The sequence below is a fragment of the Oryctolagus cuniculus genome, chromosome 12 (genome assembly GCF_964237555.1).
Source record: "Oryctolagus cuniculus chromosome 12, mOryCun1.1, whole genome shotgun sequence".
NCBI classification, from domain to species: domain Eukaryota; kingdom Metazoa; phylum Chordata; class Mammalia; order Lagomorpha; family Leporidae; genus Oryctolagus; species Oryctolagus cuniculus.
Window position 1 is genome coordinate 65,133,058 of NC_091443.1, and position 25,492 is coordinate 65,158,549.

The 25,492-nt window shown below is 55.3% G+C and overlaps 1 protein-coding gene across 6 annotated transcripts; it reads right to left on the bottom strand.

Annotated features, from left to right (window-relative positions):
• Positions 1-1,382: 1,382 nt before the first annotated feature.
• Positions 1,383-25,492, bottom strand: PLA2G4D (phospholipase A2 group IVD). Of its 6 annotated transcripts, none has more exons than XM_070053365.1 (20): positions 25,306-25,427; positions 22,820-22,892; positions 22,492-22,596; positions 21,748-21,879; positions 20,802-20,842; positions 20,400-20,442; positions 19,301-19,364; positions 18,896-19,032; positions 18,111-18,221; positions 17,947-17,984; positions 17,659-17,794; positions 17,238-17,374; positions 13,315-13,537; positions 5,111-5,228; positions 4,664-4,801; positions 4,331-4,438; positions 4,006-4,209; positions 3,571-3,737; positions 2,885-3,071; positions 1,383-2,025 (listed from the first exon to the last, which is right to left on the bottom strand). In XM_070053365.1, exons 3-20 carry the CDS (start codon positions 22,576-22,578, stop codon positions 1,799-1,801), a joined length of 2,298 nt encoding a protein of 765 aa, XP_069909466.1. In that variant the 5' UTR covers positions 22,579-22,596; positions 22,820-22,892; positions 25,306-25,427; the 3' UTR covers positions 1,383-1,798. The 6 variants fall into 6 exon arrangements, with proteins under 6 accessions (XP_069909466.1, XP_051678434.2, XP_008267359.3 ...); XM_051822474.2 differs by having other exon boundaries at positions 1,660-2,025; positions 18,111-18,233; positions 22,492-22,628; positions 25,306-25,492; XM_008269137.4 differs by having other exon boundaries at positions 1,660-2,025; positions 22,492-22,628; positions 25,306-25,491.

Here is a 25,492-nt window from a genome sequence, read left to right on the forward strand (position 1 = left end):
AAGGGAGAGACAGACAGAGAGGTCTTCCATCTGCTGGTTCACTCTCCAGATGGCCTCAATGGTTGGAGCTGGGCTGATCTGAAGCCAGGAGCCAGGAGCTTCTTCCAGGTCTCCCATGTGGGTGCAGGGGCCTAAGCATGTGGGCCATCTTTCACAGTTTTCCCAGCTGCATTAACAGGGAATTAGATGGGAAGAGGAGCAGCTGGGACACAAGACACGAACTGGTGCCATATGGAATGCCCCCAACTGGGCATGTTTGTCATTTTTACCTAGGAGGTGGGAGAATAGGGCAAGGCCAAAGAAACTGTGATTAATAAAGAAATGGTAATCACGACACAGGAGAGGGGAAGGCCTGCACATTTTTTTGCAGTTTCACAGTGAACTTGTCTTCGTCCACATTTAGACACATTTGTGTAGTCATCTCATTCCTGTCCTGCTGCCTCCCAGCTGCGGTCACCCTGCCAGGGATTTGTGTTCACCACGGCCCTGCAGCCAGGGCTGGATCTGCTCCAGCAGACAGGGTAGGGGCTGTTCCTTGTCCGTTCAGCCTTGAGTCTCATCATCAACATCAGGGAGAAAATGACCCTGCCCAACACATGAGGCCGCTGTGCGGATTAGGAAAATGATGTCAAATGCCCACCTCAAAATAAAACACGACAGCAGTAAGTTCCATCTTTAGTATGATGGAAAAGTAAGTTTGAGATAAAATGGGGAAGTGGAGAGTCAAGGCCAAATCCAGCAGAGGCAGAGGGAAGAGGGGTGCTGAGACAGGACATCCCGAGCCCAGGTCTCTCCTGAGGCTCCCACTGAGACTGCCCTGGGCCAGGGCAGCCATCCTTGTGTGTGGGATTGTGTGTGTTCAAATAAGAGTGTACACCTTTGTGTGTGGGAGCTAAGTGTGCCAGCAATATATGAAAAAAGTTCCAATGCCACGATCAAGAAGGATTTGTCCCAGGAATGCAAGGGTGGTTTAACATCCAAAAATCAATGAAGGTAAAACACGTAGAATATTGGACAGAATCTATAGCATTGTCTCAGTAAGCACAGAAAAATACTTCCCTTTCGAATAAGAAAACAGTCAACAAACCAGGAAGAGAACTTTCTCAAACTAATAAAGAACATTTAAGGAATGTTAGCACTGAATGGTGAAATACTTAATGCTTTCTCCCCATACCAGGAACGAGACCAAAGCTGTCAGCACTTGCCACATCTGTTTAGTGTTGTTCTGGAGGTCCCAGTCAAGGCGATTAGGCAAGGAAAAGACATTCAGATCAGAAGGAGGAAGTCAGGCCATCTCGATTTACAGATAACGTGATCTGTGCATAGACAATTCCAAGCACCAGAGCTAATAAAGCAGTTCAGTACGATTGCAGACTACATGATCAATATACAAAAGTCAATTTTTTCCCCTAAAATAGCAATGAACAATCTGACAATGCGATTGAGAAAGTAATTCCATTTACATTACCATCAAGAAGAATAAGATACTTAGGAAATAAACTTATGCAAGTGCAAGTCTCATATCCTGAGACGAGCAGGAGCAAGGCAAAGGAGAAAGGGAAGGGGGTGAGAAGGACGTGCTGGGATTCTCCACGCCTGAAGCCGCCCCAGATCCATTCTGCTCGGGGACCAACGTGATGTCGCGGAAGATCGTCTGAGAGACCAGACCCTGGCATGGGAGAGCCAGGGAACTCCAGCCCAGGAGGACAGTGGTTGTGCCCAGCACAGACCTGGGGTCAGCCTCCCGCCTCTGAATGGTCAGTGTGTGGCTTCACAGTTCTGGGGTCCCTGGGCAGCCTCAGGTCTGTGCCCCTGGAGGCCGCAGCCCCGAGGCCCGATGCTTCAGAGCGGCCCTCAAGGCCTGCAGGATGGCATCCTGGCTGTTCCGCACGTTGTAGTCACTGAGCTGCAGCAGGTGGTCAAAGTCTTCCTCCTTGTAGGTCATGTTGAAGAGGGCATAGGGGGAGGTAGGCCCGGTGAGGTCCACTTGGCCAGCCTGGAGCTCTGCAGGGCTGCGCCGGACACCTGCCCAGGGGTGGGAGAGGGTCAGGAGCAGGACCAAGCATCCCAATGGGGCGCAGGGAGGGGCTGCCACCCACTCAGGGTCCCCATTTTCTCCCAGCTCTGTGTCCTTTGCCCAGAAACACAGATGCGGGCAATAGGACACTGTTTGGAGGTCTGAAGGGTCTCTTGCTTGCCTATTTCCTTGTAGCAGTTCTACTACTGGGGCAACCGCAACATATCTATCACTTCCGGGTCACGCATAAGCAGCCAAAACAAGCAAGTCAACTATGTTTGTGAATGGATTCTTGCAGCTCATGATTGAAACAAGGGGGCTTTTTAGTGTTCAAGAACCAGTCTTTGTTGAGAGAGAAGACTTCTTTAGAATTCTAGGATGTGGGCTAAGCACGTTAAGAGTGAGGCAGGCAGACTGGGAATTCTAGTGAGAGCTAGGAAGCTGGGAATCCATGCTCCAAGGCGATTTGTTTTTCCCACCCAAAACAGGTAGAATTCTGACAAGCTGGTGAGAGGAGGGAAGAGGAAGGAAGGCAGAGAGGGTTCAAATTTCGGGATCCCTGGAGCAGAGAGTAGGAGCCCAGCCTGGGCTTGATTTGGTTGATGGAGAGGCCACTGAACACCCCACACTGAGCAGGTGAGCAGAATGGCCAAGGAGCAACCAAGCGGCCAAAGGAGCCCTGCTGTGGTAATGTAGAGGACGCCAGCCCAGCGAGGTGGCAAACGCAGGGCCCTGGCTGGGTGGAGGGAGCTTTCAGCCATGCTCAGGGCAGACCATCCTCCCCCTAAAGGGGCAGCAGGTGAGGGGCCCAGGACAGGGCCTATGAGGGGCCGGGCTGCCTGGCTGTCGGGGGAGGGGTCGCCTCACCAGGGGCCGAGTGGTCCTTGAAGGAGGCGTTGACCAGCGGGAAGTGCAGCAGGACAGGGGCCTCGGGGCAGGTGGGGTCTGAGAAGAGGTGGCACTCGCCCGGCTGGCGCTGGTCCTGGGGGCTGGGCTGCATGTGGGGGAAGGGCAGCCCGCGGGCTCGGCAGTACAGCTCCGTCTGCTGCAGTGCCTGTTGGCAGGGGCGGCCACAGGAACCCGGTCACCCCAGACCAGCACACCCCAGCTTCTCCCTCAGGTTCAAGACAACAAGCAGGTCTGGCCCGTCCCTGGCCAGCTCAGTCATGCAGTACCTCAGAGGGGGGCCAAGGGCTTGGCGCATGCACAGCTGCTGGCTTAACATCTTTAGGTGGGTTCAGACCTGGCGGCCTCCCCTCCACTTTGGATTGCTCTTCCCACATTATTCAAGTCCCAGAGCCTAGAGGGCCTGCATGGGGGAGCTCCATCTGCACCCCAGCCCTGCCTTCCAGCTCGGTGCCCCGGTGCCCCTTCCGGGCAGGCTGTGGTGAGGCTCCTCCCAGCACCACCTCAGCCCTTCCCGATGCAGGACCCTGGCTGGAGCCATGGGTCTCCCCTCCTGCCCATGAGGACCCAGCAGGTATGGGATAGTGGCTCAGTGACCCTGCTTCTCGCCCCTGGGGCTTGGCCTGGCTGGGGGCGACCAGCAGCACCTCAAAGTGCGAGGACAGGGAGTAGTCGAAGGAGAGAATGAGGTCCAGCTTTCGGCCTGGCCGGAACATGCAGGGGCAGCTGGTGTTGATGAAGTAGCCGGCGTCCACCAGGCAGAGCTGGGGCTCCTGGGGAGTCAGCTGGCCAGGGGTGGAATCCAGCGGACTGTCTGGCAGGACAGGCAAGGACAGCTGGAGGCGGCCACCCTGCTACAGGTGGCCCAGCTGCCCTCTCCCGACCACATTCAGCTCCGGGTCCCTTCCTTCCCCGTGGACATCCCAGACCCTCCCCCAGACCTTCCAACAGGATCTTCTCAAAGCCACACCCGAGAAGCAGATGTCATGACACTCAAGGCCTCAGCCAGTCAACAGCCACGGGCCACTGCTACCCAGGGATACATGCTTGTCCTAACATGGCGACTCCTCCACAGCCCTTACCTGCCCAGGTGGAGAAGTCCCTCTGGCTGTAGTAGTCCTGGTGCAGCTGCAGGCCCTGGAGGAAGTTGGTGCTGTGCTGGTGGAGTGGCCTGCCCGTCAGGAAGCCCTTCAATGCCTGGGCCAGGGCCGTGCCAGGCTGCAGCCACGACGCCTCCATCCAGGAGGAGGGCTGTGGGGAGGCAGGGGGGCGCTCCTTCTCTGCAGCTTGAGAAACACACGTCGGTCCAGTGAGGGCCTGGAGACGCCTGCCCCTCCTCCCCGCAGACGCTCTATCAGGGAAACAGCCTCATGCAGGCCAGCGTCCCGCTGCTGCCACCACTCCTACCCATGTTCCTGATCTTGTCCTTGAGGTGGTGCGTCCAGGCCTCGCCAGAGCTGCCGAGGTCATGCCAAGCATCCAGCAAGTTCAGGGAGAAAATGTTGCTCCAGATACCTGGAGGCCAACCCCCCCGAGAGAGGTCAGCCCTGGGGTCCCAGTGCCGTGCCTGCCCCACGCGGAGGCCAGAGGTCCCAGCCTTGGGTGCTGATGGCAATGGGGGTGAAGACAGGGCTGTGCCGCAACAGCTCTTCCCACTGCCCAGCCCTGCCCCCTCGCCCTGGGGCTCTCCCACATCTGAGCCACAGGACTCAGGGTGACTGACCCCCCCACACCCGTCACCTTCCAGAAAGCAGATGCGGGGCTCAGGCAGCCTCCTCATCAGCCGCCCCATGAAGAACTCGGAGCCGAAGAGCTCAGGGGGGACGAAGGCGCCGTACTTGAGGAACCCAGCCTCGTAGGGGGAGAACTCCACCCACTCTGATGGGGTGGACAGAGATTGGGCGTGAAGGGAGTGGCCTGGGGAGCCCAGCTCGGGCAAGGGCCTCAGCCTCCCTCCAGCCTGGCATCGACTCTGCACATGTGAGGAAGGCACACTCCTGGGCTGACCATGCCCCCACCCCGCCTGGTACTCTGTGCCTGCTCTGAGCACAGGGCACTCCCCTGGCTGGCCTCTGACTCCATCACACCCACACCCCTGTGGAAGACTGCAGATGGGCAGAAGTGTCCAGTTTGGGAGCCCTGGGTGCAGAGGATTTGGGGAGCTCAGGCGTTGGAGCAGGGCCGTACCTTTGAAGTCGAGGGTCTCCAGATTGTTCTCTTTGACATTGAGGCTCAAGTAGAGGGGCAGGGGGTTCTGCCCCCGCTCCAGCGCGGCTCTCTGTCCCGACAGCTTCTGGTCCATCACCTGGGGTGGGAGGGCGTGAGGGCCTCAGGGAGGCTGGGGGCACCCACTCTGCTAGGACAGGGTCTGGGGAGGGGAGGCAGCTCCTCAAGTGGGAATCGGAGGGCCTGGGTGGGTGGGCACCGACTGTGCCCACTCCTGACCCTGTCGCCAGCCCCTAGCCCCACATCTTGTGCTTCCAGTGGCCCCATCTGTGAGTTTACAGGTGGAGCGGGTGTGGATTCTGACACAACAGACACAAAAGGCATGTATGTGCACGCATGCACACGCACACACACACAGCTTTCCAGAAAGGACCAGCGAGCCTGCTCCAGGATATAGTGTGAGCGACGCCAGCAGAGGGGCTGCCCCTTCCAGGTTCCCCTCAATGCAGTCCAAGTCTCAGCCCCTCCCCAGTGCTCTCCTGACGTCCTGCCTTCCGGGTCTCGCACACTGTGAGGTTGTACCAGTTGTTTATTCTTGCAATCTCTTCTCCATTGCCTCTTCAGAAAACCCCAAGCCCTGTCTTTAATGGTCTTTTTAGGGAACCTCCCCAGGTCCCCCTGGGTTCTAGGGGCACAGAAAGGCTGTCTTCTATCCCGGGTCAGGGATGCAAAGGAGGCTCAGCTCCAGCTCCAGGAGGGTCAGGGACCTGCACCTCCCTCTCAGGTTCTCCAAGCTGGAAAGGAGTCTGGTCACGGTGCTCCCAACCAGCCCTATCAGTCAGCCCTTTACTTCCAGAGCGTGTTAAACCCACAGATTTGGGGTCTCTACAGAGAATCAGCCTATCAGAAGTCACTTTGAAATTTGCCTTTTATTTTTATTTATTTATTTTTTGACAGGTAGAGTTAGACAGCGAGAGAGAGAGACAGAGAAAAAGGTCTTCCTTCCGTTGGTTCACCCTCCAAATGGCTGCACCGATCCGAAGCCAGGAGCCGGGTGCTTCCTCCTGGTCTCCCATGGGGTGCAGGGCCCAAGCACTTGGGCCATCCTCCACTGCCCTCCCGGGCCACAGCAGAGAGCTGGACTGGAAGAGGGGCAACCGGGACAGAATACAGCGCCCCGACCGGGACTAGAACCCGGGGTGCCGGTGCCGCAGGCGAAGGATTAGCCTAGTGAGCCGTGGTGCCAGCCGAAATTTGCCTTTTAAAGCAATCTCCCATGGGGCTGGCATTGTGGTATAGCAGGTTAAGCCACTGCCAACGACACCAATATCCCATATAGCAGCCAGTTTGTGTCCTGGCTGCCCTACTTCCAATCCAGCTCCCTGCTAATGCACCTGGGAAAGCAGTGGAAGATGGCCCAAGTGCTTGGGCCCCTGCACCCATGTGGGAGACCTAGATGAAGCACCTGGCTCTCCAGCCCTGGATGTTGTGGCCATTTGGGGAGCAGACCAGTGAACGGAAGATCTATGCTTCTCCATAACTCCATCTTTCAAATAAATAAATCTTTTTTTAAGATTTATTTTATTTATTTGAGAGTCAGAATTACAGAGAGAGGTAGAGACAGAGAGAGAGAGAGGTCTTCCATCTGCTGGTTCACTCCCTAGATGGCCGCAACGGCCGGAGCTGTGCCAATCCAAAGCCAGGAGCCAGGAGCTTCTTCCAGATCTCCCAAGGGGGTTCAGGGGCCCAAGGACTTGGGCCATCCTCCACTGCTTTCCCAGGCCATAGCAGAGAGCTGGATTGGAAGAGGAGCAGCTGGGACTAGAACCGGCGCTCATATGGGACGCCGGTGCTTCAGGCCAGGGCTTTAACCCACTGCGCCACAGTGCCGGCCCCTCAAATAAATAAATCTTTAAAACAAAACAAAACAAAACAAAAATATCTTCCCAGGTGATTCCAGCGACCAGCCCTGTGTGTGTCCGGGGCTTCTAGTCCAGCCTCCCACATGAATGGCAAAAGCCAGCGGGGCCAGTCTGTTTCCCTGTGCCCGGCAGCCCTTCTGGCACCCCTGCGTCCACTCTATTCACCGTCCCCAGGTGCTCCCCTGGCACCCACTAGGACCTGAGTCATGGAGAATCCACAGGAAAACCCCCAACAGGGCTCGAGCCCCAGCCATGGATGTTGCTGTTCTATCTACAAGTCAGTCCTCCAGGAGTGTGTGGAAGGGAAGGGAGGGAAGGCGGGCGGCTAATACCTGCAATGTCCCTTCTCAAAGTCTTCTGATCAGAAATCCTCTTCATTGCCCTTTTGATATGCACAGTTAGAGAAAAACTGTCCTTACACAACTTCTGCCTGGTGATAGTTTGGGGGAAGGGTTAGAACACCCCTCCACCTTCCAGAACCTTCGGTTCAGGGCCGGCATTGTGGCACAGGCATTAAGTCTCCACGGTCAAAGCCAGGATCCCATACTGGAACCATGGTTCAAGTCCTGACTGCTCCATTTCTGACCCAGCTCCCTGCTAATACACCTGGGAAAGCAGGAGAGGATGGCCCAAGTGCTTGGGCCCCTGCACCCACATGGGAGTTCCAGGTAGAGTTTCTGGTTCACGGCTTTGGCTTGGCCCGGCCCTGGTTGTTGGGACCATTGGGGAGTGAACCAGCAGATTGAGGATCTCAATTTCTCTCTTACTCTCTCTCTTTTTCTGTCTTTCAAATCTTCCAAAATAAATAAATAAATAAAATGTTCTGTTCAACACTGAAGAAAAACATGTAAGACTTTCTTAACCCAGGAGAAGGTCGGAGGAAAACTGACTGCTCGGGGAGGCAGCAGGTGCTGGCTCCAGTAGCTGGGCCCCTGCTCACCCACATGGAGACCAGGACTGAGTTCTAGGCTCCTGGCTGTCGCCTGGCCCAGCCACAGCTATTGCAGGCATCTGGGGGGTGTAACAGCAGACGAGAGATCCTCGTCTCTAAATATGTCTTTTTCTCTCTGTGTCTCTCTTACTTTCAGAAATACAAATGAAAAACCAGCATAGGTACTTATTTTTAAGAATACATAGTTGTCCATTAGCACTACAAAAATTCTCACTCTTGTGAACAATAACAACAAAAAAAATGACTACAGTGACCAGTGCTGTGGCGCAGTGGGTTAAAGCCCTGGCCTGCAGAGCCAGCATCCCATACAGGTGCCAGTGGGAGTCCCAGCTGCTCCACTTCCAATCCAGCTCTCTGCTATGGCCTGGGAAAGCAGTGGAGGATGGCCCAGAAGGCCCCTGTATCCATGTAGGAGACCCAGAAGAAGCACCTGGCTTCAGATCAGCTCAGTTCTGGCTATTGTGGCCATTTGGGAGTGAATCAGTGGATAGAAGGCCTCTCTCTCTCTTTCTCTCTCTCTCTCTGTGTGTGTGTGTGTGTGTGTATGTCTACCTCTCTCTGTAACTCTGTCTGTTAAGTAAATAAAATAAATCTTTTGAAAAATACAAAAAATAAAGCTCTGGCCTGCAGCACTGGCATCCCACATGGGCATTGGTTCAAGTCCCAGCTGCTCCACTTCTGATCCAGCTCCATGCTAATGTACCTGAGAAAGCAGCAGAGGATGGCCCAAAGGCCCCTGCACTCATGTGGGAGGCCCAGAAGAAGCTCCTGGCCGTTGTGGCCATTTGGGGGGTGAACCAACAGATGGGGAGATCTCACTCTCTCTCTCTAACTCTGCCTCTCAGGTAAATAAAATACAATCTAAAAAAAAAAAAAAAAAGAACTAAAAAATGACTACAGGGGCAAGTGTTTAGCTAAGCAGGTAAGACACTGGTTAAGATGCCTGTGCCCCACACTGGAGTGCATGAGTTTCATTCCTGGCTTTGGCTCCTGATTCCACCTTCCGGCTAATGAAGAAGATTCTTGAGGCAGCAGCAAAGCTCAAGGAATTGGGTTCCTGCTGTCCATGTGAGAGACCTGCACGGAGTGCCCAGCTCCTGGCTCTGGCCTGGCCTCGTTCTGGGCATCTCGGGCATTTGGGGAGTGAACCAGAGGATGGAAAATCTCTCCCTCTCTCCCTATCTCTCTCCCTCTCTCCCTCTCCCCCTCTCTCCCTCTCTCCCTCCTCTCCCTCCCTTGGACTGTCAAAGAAATTTCTTTAAAAATCAATCAGTAAAAATGACTATAAACCTAATACATAAAATCATTCATTAACTCATTACTAGAGGATCAAACGTAATTAAGTAAAAGTTTATTTTTATAGCCCGGGTTCAAACTGCACTTTCAAGCACCTTGTAAACTGAACTGTTAAGACAAGTTTCTCCTACCTACAGTAAGTGGCTGCTGCCTCCAGGCAGAAAACTCAGCCACTGAACATGAACTGAAATAGTAGATCCAACAGATACATAAGCCAGCGATGCAGGATCCAATATCAGAGCACCGGTTCAAGTCCCGGCCACTCTGCTTCCAATCCAGCTCCCTGCTAATGTTCCCCAGGGAAAGCAGCGGAGGGTGCACAGCCCCAGTGGTTACAGCCATCTGGAAAGGCAACTGGCAGATGGAAGATCTCTGTGTCTCTCCCTCTCTCTCTGTAACTCTGCCTTTCAAATAAAATAAACCATTTTTTTTTAAAAAAAGGAATGCATTCTTATTTTAAAATAATGTATTTCAAGTGGTTGTGCTGGTTTTATAAATTCAATGCCATGTCAAACAAAATCCCAATGCTGACCATGAAAATGGACTGGCTATTATGGAAAGAGAAGGACCACGGACCAAGAGGAGCCATGAGAATTCACAGGAAGAACCAAGGTGGCAATGGGGCAAACCCGCCCACAGATAATCGAGATTTATTACATAGGCAGTGTGCTGTGGCATAGGGGTAGAGAAGCAGGCCTGTTAAGATAGCAGAGAGCACTCAGGAAGTGTCCCAGGCATGGACGGAACCTGATACAGCACAGAAGTAGCAATGCAGATCCCTGGGGGGAATCTTCATCTTATAGAGAGAGGAGGAGAGACACAGAGATCTTCCATCTGCCAGTTGACTCCAGATGGCTGTAACCACTGGGGCTGTGCACCCTCCGCTGCTTTCCCCGGGGAACATTAGCAGGGAGCTGGATTGGAAGCAGAGTGGCCAGGACTTGAACCGGTGCTCTGATATTGGATCCTGCGTCGCTGGCTTATGTATCTGTTGGATCTACTGTTTCAGTTGATGTTCAGGAAGGGGCTGGCACTGTGGCACCATGGGTCCCATGTGGGCGCCGGTTCACCACATGAGCTGGTGCTGCCTACAACACTGGCATCCCATAATGATTCCAGGTTCAAGTCCCAGCTGCTCCACTTCTGATCCAGTTCCCCACGAATGTGCCTGGGAAAGCAGTGGAAGATGGCCCAAAGTATTTGAGCTCCTGTGTACCCACTTTGGGAGACCAGGATGGAGTTCCAGTCTTCTGGCTTTGGACTGGCCCAGCTTCACCTGTTGTGGCCATTTGGGGAGTGAGCCAGTGCATGGAAGATTTATCTGTCTGTCTTTCCCTCTCTCTTAACTCTGCCTTTCAAATAAATACCTTCAAATAAAAATAAAAAGTAAGTGAACTGGGGGATTTTCCTATCCACTGGAGAAAACAATCATTTATCTCTATTTACCTTATACATAGAGATAAATTCTGAAAGCATTGAAGTCCTATTTGTAAGAAATAATTCTTAAAAATGATTTATTTGAAAGGCAAAGAGATAGAATGAGACAGACAGAAATGTCTCCCATCTGCTGGTTCCCTCCCCAAATGCCCTCACAGCCAGGCCTGGGCCAGGCTGAAGACAGGAGGCAGGAGAGAACTCAGTCCAGGCCCCACACATGGGTAGCAGGGATCCAACCACTTGGGCCATCACTGCTGCCTCCCAGGGTGAGCTGGGTCAGAAGCAGAGACGCTGGGACTCAAACCAGGCCTTCTGCTATGAGATGCTGGTATCCCGAGCAGCATCTTAACTACTGCACGCATGCATCAAGAAATAAGTCTTTAAAACTTTCACGAGAATATATGGGGGGTGGTGAGGTGGGAGTGAGAACTGGCGTTGTGGCATAGCAAGTTAAGCCCGCAATGCTGGCATCCCATGTGGGTGCCAGTTTGAGTCCTGGCTGCTCTACTTCCAATCCAGCTTCCTGCTAATGAGCCTGGGAAAGCAGCAGAAGATGGCCCAAGTGTTTGGGCCCCTGTACTCACGTGGGAGACCCAGCAAAAAGCTCCTGGCTCCTGGCTTTGGATTGGCCCAGCTCTGGCCGTCGTGGCCATTTAGGGAGTGAACCAGCGGGTGGAAGACCTCTCTATCTCTCCCTCTCTCTGTCTGTAACTCTGCCTCTCGAATAAATATTTAAAAAAGAGAAAGAGAGTGAGTGAACCAGCACAAGGGAGCTCTCAGTGTGCTTCTCAAATAAAATTTTTTATAGAAACAATGTTATGTTTTTCTTAAGGATGCGTAACAAAGGTATATATTAAAGCTATATAAAATACATATTATGTGCAATGACACATTATTTATCATATAACAGAACAGCTCTGCATATGCCTGAGATGATAAACCCGAGTCTGGGATGCTGGGTACCCCTGGGGGTGGGCAGGCCCTGGGACTGGGAGGGGTGCACCGAGGCTTCAATGGCACCCATAGTATTTCATTTCTTGGGCTCCTTGGTGAGGTCATGCATCTTCATTACTTTATCATTTTCTTAGGTGTAAAGATTTTCATAAAAATGTTCAATAAATGTTGAGATTTGCATAATAAATATTTGCAAACTAATAAATAAAAAGTAAGAATGGCTGGTAGTTTCTCAACAGCACTGCACTTGCCAGTGAAGATAAAATTTAAAGAAAAAATTCTAAGATTAAACGAAAAACATTCATGGAGGAATTCTTTCTGGTTGGCTTGCACTATAATCATTCTCAAACACCTCATACTTGAAGATAAAGAAGAAGCCCTATGCACTAGTACACTCCATGGTCCACTGTTTTTGTTACCTGTGTTAGATACTTTTTGTCCTGTACTTGTTTCAAATGCTTTTGAAACTTTGTTCAGATAATTCTTGCTGGCAACACAATAGTATAGGGGGAAAAAATCACCATTTTGATAATTATCTCCATTAGTGTAAGGGTTAGCAGTTAATTTCCTTAGCTTCCTTAAAGGAGCATTGTAATAAAAAAAAAAAAATATGCCATGGGGCTGGCTTTGTGGCACAGTCTGTTAAGCCGCCACCCACATAGCCAGTGTCCCATATCAGAGTCCCGTCTGCTTTGCTTCCAATCCAGCTCCCTGCTGCTGCAGCTGAGATGGCCACGGAAGTGCCTTCATCCCTGCCAACCACATGGGAGACCCCAGTGGGGTTCTAGGCTTCTGGTTTCAGCTTGGCCTACACCTGGCTGTTGTAGCCATTTGGGAGTGAACCAGAGAGTGGAAGGTATTTCTTTCCTCTCTGTCTTTCTCTGTCTCGCTGCCTTTCAAATAAATAAAATTTTAAGATTTATTTATTCAAAAGGCAAGCTACAGTGAGAGAGGAAGAGAGATACAGAGATTGCTGGTTCACTTAGTTCCCAAATGATCCCAATGGCCAGGGCCATCCTATAACAAAGCTAGGAGCCAGGAGCTTCTTCCAGGTCTCCCACATGGTTGCCATGGACCCAAGCACTTTGGCCATCTTCCATTGCTTTCTCAGGTGCATTAGCAGGGAGCTAGATCAGAAGCGGAGCAGCTGGGACTTGAACCGGCACCAGCATCAGAAAAATATTTTAAATCACCAGTTTTTTCTTGATGGCAGAATAACATTAAGGAAAAACAATAGCTGGGATGTGGGTAGTGCTCACTCTATACCAAGGCACCACTGAGTTCTCAGAGCAAGCCTCTCAGGCAAGTGCAATCCTTGTCCCCGTCGGACACGAGAGACAGCTGAAGCACAGAGAGTTTAAGTCACTTAGCTGAGGATGCAAGCTAAGAGGTTCTGGGATTAGAACCACGGGAGTCCGGTGGAAATAAACCCAAAGCAGCTCTCCGAAGCTCACCGAGCTTCTCTTGCTTCACTGGTGCTGGCTGACCCCTGGCTCTTGGGAGATCCAGAAACTAAATTCAGAACAGCCTGACTCAGACAGGCAGCACCCCAGGCTGGGAGACCCTGAGCCACGGAGCTGCCCATCTCCTTTAGCAATGGTCCCAGTGTCTCACACCCTGCCAGAAACACACACCTGCTCTGTCCTGCGTGCCCTGGGGCCTACCTGACCATGCAGCATGAACTCCAGCACCAGGGCCCACAGATCCACAAAGGTCGTGGGGTGGCCCCGCTCAGCCCTCAGCTCCAGCTCCCGCTTGTAGCTCGCCAGGCGCGCCGGGGAGAAGGCGTCCAGCTTGCTCTTGGCCAGGTGCTCCCGGGCGTGGCTGATGGGTCCCTTAAGGTCCTTCTGTGACCACTCAGGGTCCCCGTACAGGTGGGCCATTGCCCTGGGGGAACAGAGGACAGGTTTGTAGGATGCGAGGCCTAGCTTGGGGCAATGAAATCCTGCCTCCCGCCCTCCAGCTCCCCCCAGCATGAGGCTCCTGCCACGGAGGCTCTACCTGTCTGGAAAATGAGCCACAGGGCTCTTCTCCCACATCACTGCTACTCGCTTGTTTGTTTTTAAAGATTTATTTATTGGGGCTGGCATTGTAGCACAGCGGGTAAAGCCATTGCCTTTGATGCTAGCACATATATGGGTGCTGGTTCAAGTGCTGGCTGTTCCACTTAGCGGAGGATGGCCCATGTGCTTGGGCCTCTGCCACCCACATGGGAGACCTGGAGGAAGCTCCTGGCTACTGGCTCCTGGCTCCTGGCTTCTGGCTTCGGCCTGGCCCAGTCCTGAGTGTTGCAGCCATCTAGGGTGTGAATCAGTGAATGGAAGACCTCTCTTTCTCTCTCCTACCCTGCCCCAATTCTGACTTTCAAATAAATAAATAAACCTTTAAAAATTATTTAATATTTATTTATTTACTTGAAAGGCAGGTTGCAAAGAGAGAGAGGTAGAGACAGACAGTTCACCTCACAGATGGCTGCAATGGCCAAAATTGGGCCAGGCCAAAGTCAGGAACCAGGAGCTTCTTCTAGATCTTCCACGTGGATGCATGGGCCCACGCACCTAGGCCATCTTCTGCTGCTTTCTCAGGTGCATTAGCAGAGAGCTGGATGAGAAATGGAGCAGCTGGGACTTGGGATGTGGGTGACACAGGCAGTGGCTTAACCCACTATGCTATAATGCTGGCTCCAGTGCCATTCACTTTTAGTAGAATGTGAGCCACATGTACACCTGCAAATTTCCTAATAGTCTTTTTTTTTTTTTTTTTTTTTGGACAGGCAGAGTGGACAGTGAGAGAGAGACAGAGAGAAAGGTCTTCCTTCCATTGGTTCACCCTCCAATGGCCACCGTAGCCGGCGCGCTGTGGCCGGCGCACCGCGCTAATCCAATGGCAGGAGCCAGGTACTTATCCTGGTCTCCCATGGGGTGCAGGGCACAAGCACTTGGGCCATCCTCCACTGCACTCCCTGGCCACAGCAGAGAGCTGGCCTGGAAGAGGGGCAACCGGGACACAATCCAGCACCCTGACCGGGACTAGAACCCGGTGTGCCGGCGCCACTAGGTGGAGGATTAGCCTAATGAGGCGCAGCGCCGGCCCTAATAGTCATATTTAAAAAGTTTATAAGGGGACCAGCACTGTGGTGTAGCAGGTAAGGCTCCTGCCTGTAGTGCTGGCATCCCATATGGGCGCTGGTTCGAGTCCTGGGTGCTCCACTTCCAATCCAGCTCTCTGCTGTGGCCTGGGAAAGCAGTGGAAGATGGCCCAAGTCCTTGGGCCCCTGCACCCATGTAGGAGACCTGGAAGAAGTTCCTGGTTCCTGGCTTCGGATGGGCGCAGCTCTGACTGTTGTGGCCAACTGGGGAGTGAACCAGCGGATGGAAGACCTCTCCTTCGCTCTCTCTCTGTATCTCCCCCCACCCCTTCTCTCTCTGTGTAACTCTTTCAAATAAATAAATAAATCTTTTATAAAAAAAAAAGTCTATAGGGGCCGGTGCTGTGGCATAGAAGGTTAAGCTTCCGTCTGCGGTGCCGGCATCCTGTATGGGTGCTTGTTCAAGTTCTAGCAGCTCCACTTCTGATCCAGCTACCTGCTAATGGCCTGGGAAAGCAGCGGAGGATGGCCCCGGTGCTTGGGCCCCTGCACCAACAAGGGAGAATTGGAGGAAGCTCCTGGTCCCTGGCTTCAGATAGGCCCAGCTCTGGCCGTTGTGGCCATCTGGGGAATGAACCAGAAGATCTCTCTCTGTCTCTCCTTCCCTCTGTCTATAACTCTGCCTCTCAAATAAATAAATAAATATTCAAAAAAAGTTTACATTCACAAAAAGCCTATAGATAAGCCACTAAAAATTAATTTTAAATATATCTAAAAATTATCTTTTAAACAGGGAACTGGTATAAAAAGTTATTGACCTAATGTGTATGGTTTTTCAAACCAAGCCTTCCAAATGCATTGTGAATTTCATGTTGAGAGCAGACCCCAGTGTGGAGGAGACACATTTCAAGTGGTCAGTCACCCCCCACAGCTAGTGGCCACCGCCGGGGACAGCGCTGGACCCTACTCCCACCTTCCTGGGCCCGCCCCAAAGTCCCTGATGACTGTGCTCGTCAACAGCTGGCGCCTAAACCCTTCCAAGGGGCTGACGCCTCTTGTACTCTTCCAGTCATGTTTCAAGGAGGCTCAAAGGAATGAAACTGCAACAGTGAAGCGTTGCAGAGCTGGGCGGGTGTGTGGGGAGGCAGTGCTGTCCTTAGATAACATGCCCTCTTGTGACCCCAGACTAAAGGAGGTAACGATAATGAAAACACAAAGAGCTTCCAACGTGGAGCTCCTGGTACAGGCACACTTCAGGCAGCTCATGGGAAATGGAATTAAGAGACATCTCTTTTTGGCCAAAAAACTTTCTTGAAACTCATGTATTGGGGCTAGCACTGTGACGTGGCAGGTAAAGCCACTACCTGCAGTGCCAGCATCCCCTGTGAGCACCAGTTGCCAGTTCTAGTCCCGGCTGCTCCACTTCTGATCCAGCTCTCTGCTGTGGCCTGGGAAAGCAGTAGAAGATTGCCCAAGTCCTTGGGCTGCTGGACCCGTGTGGGAGACCCAGAAAAGAATCTCCTGGCTCCTGGCTTCGGATCGACACAGCTCCGGCCATTGTGGCCATCTGGGTAGTGAAGCAGAGGATGGAAGACCTCTCTCTCTCTCTCTCTCTCTCTCTCTCTAAGTCTGACTTTCAAATAAATTAATCAATTAAAAAAAAAATGTAGGCTGGCGCCGCGGCTCACTAGGCAAATCCTCCGCCTGCGGCGCCCGCACACCGGGTTCTAGTCCTGGTTGGGGCGCCAGATTCTGTCCCGGTTGCTCCTCTTCCAGTCCAGCTCTCTGCTGTGGCCAGGGAGTGCAGTGGAGGATGGCCCAAGTGCTTGGGCCCCTGCACCCTCGTGGGAGACCAGGAGGAAGCACCTGGCTCCTGGCTTCAGATCGGCGCAGCGCACTGGCCGTGGCGGCCATTTGGGAGGTGAACCAATGGAAGGAAGACCTTTCTCTCTGTCTCTCTCTCTCACTGTCTAACTCTGCCTGTCAAAAAAAAAAATGTATAGATTCTTCATAATACATACTCCTAGTGAACGTTCTGAAGTTCACGAAAATACACATGTCTCTTAACTCCATCTTGCATGAGCCCGTGAGTCCCTGGTGTGTGCGAGTGGCTTCTGTGGGCGAGCCCACTCGGGTCCTGTGGACTGCGGACTTTCATTACACCCATTTTGGAGATGTGTTGACTGAGGCCCTGAGGGATAGGCTGTTCCAGGCCGCCCTGGCTTGTACGTGGTGTTGCTGGGCCTCTGGCCCAGCTCCTTCTGCATCTCCCCGGGGTGCAGCTCCTCAAGGACTTCTGGGAACTCACCCCCACCTCACTCAGGCAGACCCTCCCCAGGTGGCTGCTCCCTCCCCCTTTGAGCGGGCCACTTGCAGCCATCAGACCCCACTGCTCACACACACACATGCACACACACGCGTGCACACACACACACCGCATAAACGGTCCCTCTGGCACTCACCGCCCCCTCCCCCAGTTCTGGTCGTCTCTGCTCTCACCAGGTTGAGCCTGAAACGCCACTGAAGTAGGTCACACAGTCCAGGAGGCCGAGCTTCTGCAGACCCAAGAGGTGGCCGTAGAGTGAGGTCATGGCCCTGGCGCCGCCTCCTGTGGCCGCAATGCCCACAACGGGAACCTGCACCACACACGGACACAGGCTGCCTCACATGGACAGGAACGAGCAGCCTCGTGCCACGGCCTGCCTCCAGGGAAGGGGCCTCTAGGGCAGGGTTAGCGCCAGGACCCAGCCCCTCCCCATGAAGTGACAGCTTCAGTCCAGGACAGTGCTCCAAAGGGGGCTAAAACCTGCAGTCCACCCACACCCCATAAGTCCCCGGGCGGCTGCAGAGCGCGTGGGAATCACGTGCTCCCGTAAGGTCAGCCCCGGGCATCTGTCCGCACACCCCCTGGAGCCCAGACCTCATCCTCCTGCAGGTCTCTGTCCAGCTGCAGGGCCTGCTTCAGGGCCTTGGCCACCACCTGCTTCCGCCTGCTCAGGAAGGCCTGCTCCTCCGCGCAGAGGTCGAAGCCCAGCCGCACGGCCAGCTCCTCGGGGCTGCAGCAATGAAGAATCCGGGGGTCGGGGGCTCCAGCCTGGCTCAGCCATGGCTGAAGCTCATGACAAGCTGCCCTATAACCTCTTTCCAACCCCAAGACCACCCTTCTCCCGGCATTCCCCTCCCCCGACCAGACAGGAATGTTCCTTACCAGGCCCCTGCCTTGAGCTGCAGCCTCACTCCTGGGCCCTGAAATCAAAGCAAGAGACCTTGCCTTGAACGTCCTAGACCTTGAGCGGAGTGTGGTACCCCAGGGCCTTGCGCTCCCCCAGCCTCACTCTTGCTGGCACTTCCTGTCCAGTGGGGGCCACTCACGTTTGTAGCGGGAACATCCACAGTCACCTCCTTCCCCGTGGCCAGGGACTTCAGGGGCAGAGTGAGGTGTCCAGCTGAGCCATGGGAGTTCCAGCCATTGCTCGTGGAGCCCTGGAGGGAATTCTGCATTCATGCATGGAACAAATGTTTACCAAGTCTCTGGACGGCAAACAAGACCATTTGTATTACCCCCCCCCCCCGGGTAATACAGAACCAAATACATCCATGACAGTTACTGCAATGGTGACAGCAGTCATTGTAATTATTAATACTCAGAAGATAATAATAGCTGATACTTATTTAGTGCAAAGGCATCGCTCCCACAGAATCACATGTCTGAGTGTATAAAGAAACAGTTAACAGACTGTTAAGTTGCTGTGATGGAAACAAGCAGTGGGATGTGATAGAGTGACCAAGGTGGGGTGTGGAAGGTCAAGGGGGGCTCCTCTGAAGCGGCGTCATGTGAGCTGAGGTGGAAGAGGAAGACAGGAAGAGCTCAGCATGTTGCAAAAAGCAAAAGAAGGCAAGGATGGTTGGAGCATCGTGACCCAGGGGGAGGCGGAGGTGGCGTGGCTGTGCAGGGCCTTGTGGGCACGGGCAGCAGGTCAGGCCAAGAGCGCCCCCGGAGGAGCCCCTGGACAGCACACTGGAAGGCAGGCATGACACCGTAGCCTCCAGCCCACGGAGGGTCAGTGCCTGACTGAGGGAGGTCAACGGGGCCACAGGAGACCTGGCCTCGCACGGGGAAGGTGGGTCATGGACGGAGCTCCAGAGCCGAGACCCACCCTCAGGCGCCCATGCAGCTCCGTCTCTTGAGCCGCCAGGTAGTGGAAGCGGAAGGCAGAGGCTGTGCCCAGGACAGACGTCTGCGTGTCCTCATAGGACCCCTTCAGCACCAGCTCCAGCTCCAGCTTGTCCTGATCTGGGGAGAGGGGGGGCGGGCTGCATGAGGCCAACACGTGGAAGCCGCTCTCAGACCTGGAACCCAGCAGTACTTTCTAGATATGGAGGTGGCCCAGGAGGCTGGACAGGACCCTCTCCTGTGTGCCGCACTCCACAGCCCTCACAGGATTCCCGTCTGGGCATTTGCTCTCCTCCAGATCAGGTGACCCCCTCCTGTCTGCCCTCTGCTCACCTCCCACCCTGCACAGGTTTCCCAGCCACCCCAGTCTATCCTCCAGAGGCCTCACCTGCCACCGCTGAAGTGCTGCCTGCTCTGTCCAGACGCACATCCAGGCAGGATAGCTCCCGGGCCTGCGGCAGACTGCATCGTGGGAGGGGGCTCTGCGGGGTATGCTGAGGCCCCAACCTCATCCCTCTGAACCCCTCCAGGACCAGAGGTACCACCACAGGATGAGTGGGTGCCGAATGAGGCTTGGAAGCAGAAACCGCCCCGCCTCTGATCTGCGGGGTGGCGGCTGCACCTGCTCCTCCAGACTGCCCGGGGAGCCCTATCTCCACCCTCACTCCAGCTCTCTTCGCTCTGCCGAACTCCTGCGATCTCTGAACACCCCCAGCTCCCCAAGGCAGTTCTTCCCTCTCCGCATGGCTCTGCAGCCGTGGCTGGGGGATGTCTTTCTACCGTACAATACTCAAATGGTGTACATACATCTCAGCCCTTGGGGTGTCAGGAACATTGAGAATGGTAGAACGCCCCCTACCGGCGGCCCCCAGCATGTGCTCTGTAAAGCAGCCCACTGATGCATGCTGCCCTTGCTGAAGAATTTATCTAATCCCACAGAAGAAGCCACTGGGCATGACTTTATTGTAATGCAGATTTTAAAAATACCAGCCCCTCAACTGGCGGCAGGGCCCTGACAGTGCGCATTTCCTTCTGAGCTCTCAGCGCCTTCTCTTCCAACCCCAGGTCCACTGGCTCCCAAGTGCCCCTGAGCTGCTGCGGGTCAGTTCGAGGCCCACACTTTATGCCTCGCTCGCCACCTTGTGGCCGCCCCTGTCCACTGCAGCATCCTGAACCTGTGGATGGGCCCTCAGACTCTAACCCTGTCTCTGAGACCAGCACATCCCACTGCAAACTCCCTCGGAGCGTCAGTGACCTCAATAGTAACACCCGAAGGTGTGCCTGGCTGGCCGGGCTCTGCCATGGCTCCCAGGGAAGAACTCAGAACTACCAGTCTGTCACACATGACAACACCAGCAGGCAGCCCCTAGGCCTCCCCGCAGGGTCCCCTGTCCCACACCTTTAGCTCCAGGCCCTTGGGAGCCCCACAGCCGCCCCAGGGAGCGCCTGGGACCCCTTGCCCAAGTGAACCTGGGGAAGGCGCTCACCACAAGCACTTGGTTGGTGACGAGGTTTTCCGGACGGTCTAACCTGGAAACAGCAGAGCCCTCTGAGTCTCGCCCTGCCAAGGCAAAGGCTTCTGCCACGGCTCTGCCCCAACACGCCCACGCTCCTGCCCACCTGTGGTCTCCCCGGGAAACGGGAGGGCCCCTGGAGGCCTTAAGGAGATTCACCAGCAAGAGGGGGAGGATGGGGTGGGGGGAGGGAGGAAGAGGAAGGGCACATGTTGGAGCCCTCATGGATGTCCCTCTCCTCTTCTCCCGGTGGACCCTCCTAGGCCTCCTGGGACAGCGACTCCGGCCTGGACCGATGCACGTGGCACCTGGGTCGGGGCCATTCCCCGAATCCCGCCGGCCCGGCCGCTCCCCGTGCTGCACGATGTCACTCACGCTTGTTCCATCAGGAACTCCACGTCCAGCTCTTCCTGGGCCTGAGAGGAAAGAGGAGGAGTGGGTGGTGGGCTTGTCCAGCCACAGGCCTTTCCCACGGCGTCTCACCATCCCCAGCCTCAGCGGCGTGTCGGGGAACAGGGTTACTCTGCACCAGCAGTGTGCAGAGAGCAGCCCTGCCTTCCTTCTGGACCCCCAAACTCAGGGCAAGGCGGGATGACAAGGAACACAGGCAAGGGAGGCCCGAGAAGCTGGATGGGCTCATAGGCTGCTAGGTCAGTCTCTGACAGAATGAGAAAAGGGGCAGGATCCCTTTAAGAGTGGACAAAGTGCTTGCTTCTTCTCACAGGCTGCCTTTAGTTCGTTTTATTAAGAGAATAGGCTAGATAGGATTACAAATTCCAGCTACCTGATGGGTTTTTATTCCTGCCTCTGATTGGTTGCTATCCCAGCCCTCTGATTGGTTGTTATTCTAGCCTTCTGATTGGTTAAATCTCCCCTTATTGGTTAAATCCAGGTAGCTACTTTTGTGCATAAAAGAGCCAGTACCTGCAGGCTTCCTGGACAACTCCACTCTTGGAGCCCCACTCCCAACTGTTGAGGCAGGAGGTTTCTCCAATAAACGCTGCCTGTCCGTGTGGAAATTCTTGGATGTGAGACAAGAGCCAAGAACACCTTCATTGCCCTGTAGCACTCCCAGGGACACTGTGGCTTCCTGGACTCACAGACATTAGTTCACCATCTCCCAAATCCTCCCCCAACAGGGGACCCAGGGTCCTCCCGTGGGTGAGTCCTGGGTAACTGCAAACGCAAATGCAAGCATCTCTGGGAGGGGCTTCCATTTGTCTGTGAATCGGCTCAGCCTAGCAGCGTCCCAGCCGAAGGGAGAGCAGTTTCCTCCGCCAGCAGCAGGAAGAGGTGAGGCCCAGGGACTCCCGCCATGCACCTGGGGACTCTGGGAGAAGGTCTTCCGGAGCCGCTGGCCAGGGAGGACTTCTGAGACATCGTAGAGACACTTGAAGCAGATGTCATCCTCCGTCGCCGAGTCCTCATCATAGATGCTCAGCTCTAGAACATTCTAGGGACCCAGGACAGCAACGGAGCACGTCACCTTACCACAGCACAGCAGCACGCCTCCGAGGGATGCTGGCTTGATGGCCAAAGTCAGAAAGGATGATGATGACCCCATGCCCGTCTACGTCAACATTAAAGTAACTATAAAACTTTCCAAACAAGTAGAAGGAAATCCAGCAAAGCTTCTAGTTTCTTCCTCCCAATTTTTATGTTTATCAAAAATAGAATTTCGCTAAAGAATATGCTCTCTCTCTCTCCCTCCCTTAGGGAACTTTGCCAGTTCCCTAAGGCAAAGCTGAGCTGTGTAGGGTGCAGTGTCAGTACTCACCCCTGTATTGCCCCCTGGGACCCCGCAGCAGCCCAGCCAGGCGGGGACTCATTGGCTCCGCTCCTGGGCAGCTTGCCATGTGTGGGCGCTGTGGCCAGCTGGTATAAGGCCTGTGTTCACTGGACCTCACATTCCCTCGTGCACACAGCACATGCGGGCTGGGCAGTCACCCTCCTCCCCAATTTCTCCAGCTGAGCCCTGGAGGCAGTGGGCGCACCCCAGGAAGCCCCCACTGTGGGGGGTACAGCCTGTCTAGAGGTGAGCAGCCAGGGGCAGCCTGGCCTTTACCTTGACCTGTCTCTGGACTAGGAAACTGAAGGTCTCGTTCCACACAGGATGACTAGAGTTGGCGACTGTTCTGGTCCTGAGCTTCATTCCAGGTGCGGTTGGCAGCTGCAGGAGCACATAGGCGTCAGCCTCGCTCACTGCCAAAGAGAATCCTTTGTGGGGAAAGAACCACTCCCAGGCCTCTCCAGGGGCCTCACCAGACTCCTGCCAAGACCCTGGTGGCCATCAGGGTGGCCCAGACCAGTCCCAAGGCACTCATCTGGGCCTGTCCCATGGGACCAGTGCTCCCCCCACCTCCACCCCCGGGAACCCAGGAGCAGGGACTCACACAGGTCTGTCCGGCGCAGGCTCCGCGCCCTCAGCACTGTCACGGTGAGCCGCCAGCAGGCAGAGGTCTCCCCCTGAAAGAAACATCCAGTTCTAGGTCCCTCCTGCTGGGTCCCTCACCCAAATCCGGGCTGCTTACTCCACTTGTCCCTGGCTGCACCCTGATGGTCTCCTGACACCAGGCCTTCGGGGCTGGCCCCTGGGGACAGGTTGGCCCCCACGGGCCACACAGCCTTTGCTCACTGTTGTCCTTGGGGTCCTGGTTCTGGGCTGCAGCAATCAGGTACCAGCAAACCATCCAGGGTGAAATGGGTGGGACCCCTTTCCCTCAGGCACAGGATTGCAGGCGAAGAAAGTGAGGAGAATGAGGAAGTGGGCGCAGGACCCCAGGGAGGCTGGGCCCCAGAGCCCATGGTGCTGTGGTACCCACAGGCCTAGCCCTGCTGCTCTGCCCGAGGCGTGAGCTGAGCGACAGCAAAAGCGTCAGGCCCAACTGGCACAGCGGGTGCTGTGGGCGAAAGGTCCCTGTGGGTTAGGACGCTGGCGAGGCCAGGTGGCCCAGGCCAGGTGGGGCCACAGACAGCATGAGTCCAGCCTGGGGGCGTATCCCAGGGCTCTGGGGGGCCCTAAAGTCACCATTCTTTTTGGGGCCCAACTGTACGGCATTTTCTGGAACCCCTGCACTTGCTTCTTAAAACTGTCGGTGCGACCTGAGGTGTCCCCGGGTCCGGTAGGGCTAAGGGGTGATTTTTCCGGGGCTGGCCCCTTGAAAGGGAGCCCTTAGGGGTGGCCCTAGCAGGAAGAGCCTAGGCCGGATTTGGTTTTGACCAACATGATCACTGAGCTGACTGATATGGCGACTCCTCTCTCCCAAGAGCGCGGGCACCGCATCTCCCTTTTTGAAAAATCCTCCTGTCTGCCCCAGGTGCCCAGCCCAGCAGCCTGCGCAGTCCTGGGAGCACCTCCCTCTGCGCCCCGTCTGTGGAGAGGCCCAGGGCTTACATTTGCCAGGAAATTTTGGGAAAGGCTCAGTGCCAGCCCCAGGCCAGGGGAGGGGATGGGGCCCGAGGGATCTCGGTTGGGCTGAGCCCCAGACTGGGGTCCTGAGTCTCTGTGACCAAGATCCTGGGTCTTTGGCAGGAGAAGAGAAAAAGAGCAGCCTGCCCCTTCCCCAGTGACCCGCGGTGGGGGTGTGGGTGGAGAGAGGAGGAAGCTGTGAGCGCCACCTAGAGCCCTACTCCTCCCTGAGCCAGGCCGAGCTGATGTGCAGGAGCCACACTGTGGACACATCCCAAACAGTCCTGGGTGCCCAGCCTGCTGTGCCAGCCAGGCTCTTGCTACCAGGGCAGGCTCCAGGCTCCCGACCCCGCAGTCAGGAGGCTGGGCTCAGAAGGCAAGTGCTGAGGTTCACTTGCCAAGTTGAGAACCTGGCCCTGGGCACCTGCGCCTGGGAACATGAGCTGGCGGTGAGATGCTTCCCAAGTGTGGGGCAGACACAGGCTCCCAAGGCACTGAGCCTGTGCGGGACCCAGAGCAGGCAGATGGAGGAAGGGAAGGACGTGCAGCCCTCACCATGCCTAGGGCTGGAACGGGGGATACTTCAGAAACAACCACAGCTGGCTGTTCCGAGGCCCCCAGCTCCTGGTGTGAGCGGTGATGGAGACCTCAGGATGTTTCCACAGGTGTCTGCCTCGGAGATGGGTCCTCTCAACTCCAGGCTGGCTCAGGCTTGGATAGCAGGTGCAGGCCATCAGTGAGGACGGCTCCACTGTCCCTGCACTGTCCAGTGCATCCCAGGCAAGGCTCAGGCCTGGGTCCCTGGGCTGCAGCTCTGGAAGCTGGTGCAGGCTAAGAATGAGGCTGAAGACCTGGGGACAGCAGCCCCAGCACACTGAGCCTGTCTCACCTCCACCATCTGGGCACCAGGGGAGACCTCAGGGGCCAGTCTTCTAGCCTTGGTCTCCTGCAAAGGAGACGAGGTCTGGGCTGAGGAGAAGCTCATGGCAGGTGTGGGGCCAGCAGCTTGACGGCCTCCCTGGCTGGGCGCAGCCTCAGCTCCTGGGTCCAGTCACCAGTTAGCAGAGGGTGGGAACTTAGGTACATGGGGTGAGCCCTGGACCCAGCCAGTGCCAGGGAGCCCCCTGGCCTGTGGTGGGGGGCTGTGGGCCTGCCTAATCTCCCCTCAGATAGGCAGCCGCGATGTTCTCTGATGGGGGAGGAGGGAGGGCCCCTAAGGGTGCTGCTGCCTGCTCGCCGTGGGTGCCAGGGAGGCTCTGCTGCCCAGACTCACAGACCCGAGCCCCTGCTGCTCTTCCACACCACTCGCTCCATGTTCCCAAGCACAGGCTCCCTCTGCTCTTAGTCTCCACAGAGATCCCGGGTGTGGCACCCCAGCCCTCTCCAGAGACTAGAACCGCCAGAACTTCAGCTCCTGGCACCCCAGCCCCCAGCCCTGACGGTGCCCACGGGCCCAGCAGGCCCTGTTACCTGCTGAGGATGGCCTGGCGGTCCCTCAGGGGACAGGCTCTCCATGCCAACCTTTCCGACTCCACTCCAGGCCTAGCCCCCGGCAACGTGCTGGCTCCTAGGCTGCTGGCAGCCACTGTCCCAGCGGGATGGGGCAGCTGTGAATGTGAGAGGCTCCTATAAACAGGCCAGGACTCCGCCCTCGGCT

Coding starts and splice junctions, on each gene's coding strand:
- PLA2G4D (XM_051822474.2), bottom strand. CDS start 25,350: ATGGAGAGCCTGTCCCCTGAGGGACCGCCAGGCCATCCTCAGCAG. Junction 22,629..22,819: donor CCTGCGCCGGACAGACCTGT/GTGAGTCCCTGC, acceptor TCTCTTTGGCAG/TGAGCGAGGCTGACGCCTAT. Junction 3,738..4,005: donor GGACTTCTCCACCTGGGCAG/GTAAGGGCTGTG, acceptor CTGTCCTGCCAG/ACAGTCCGCTGGATTCCACC.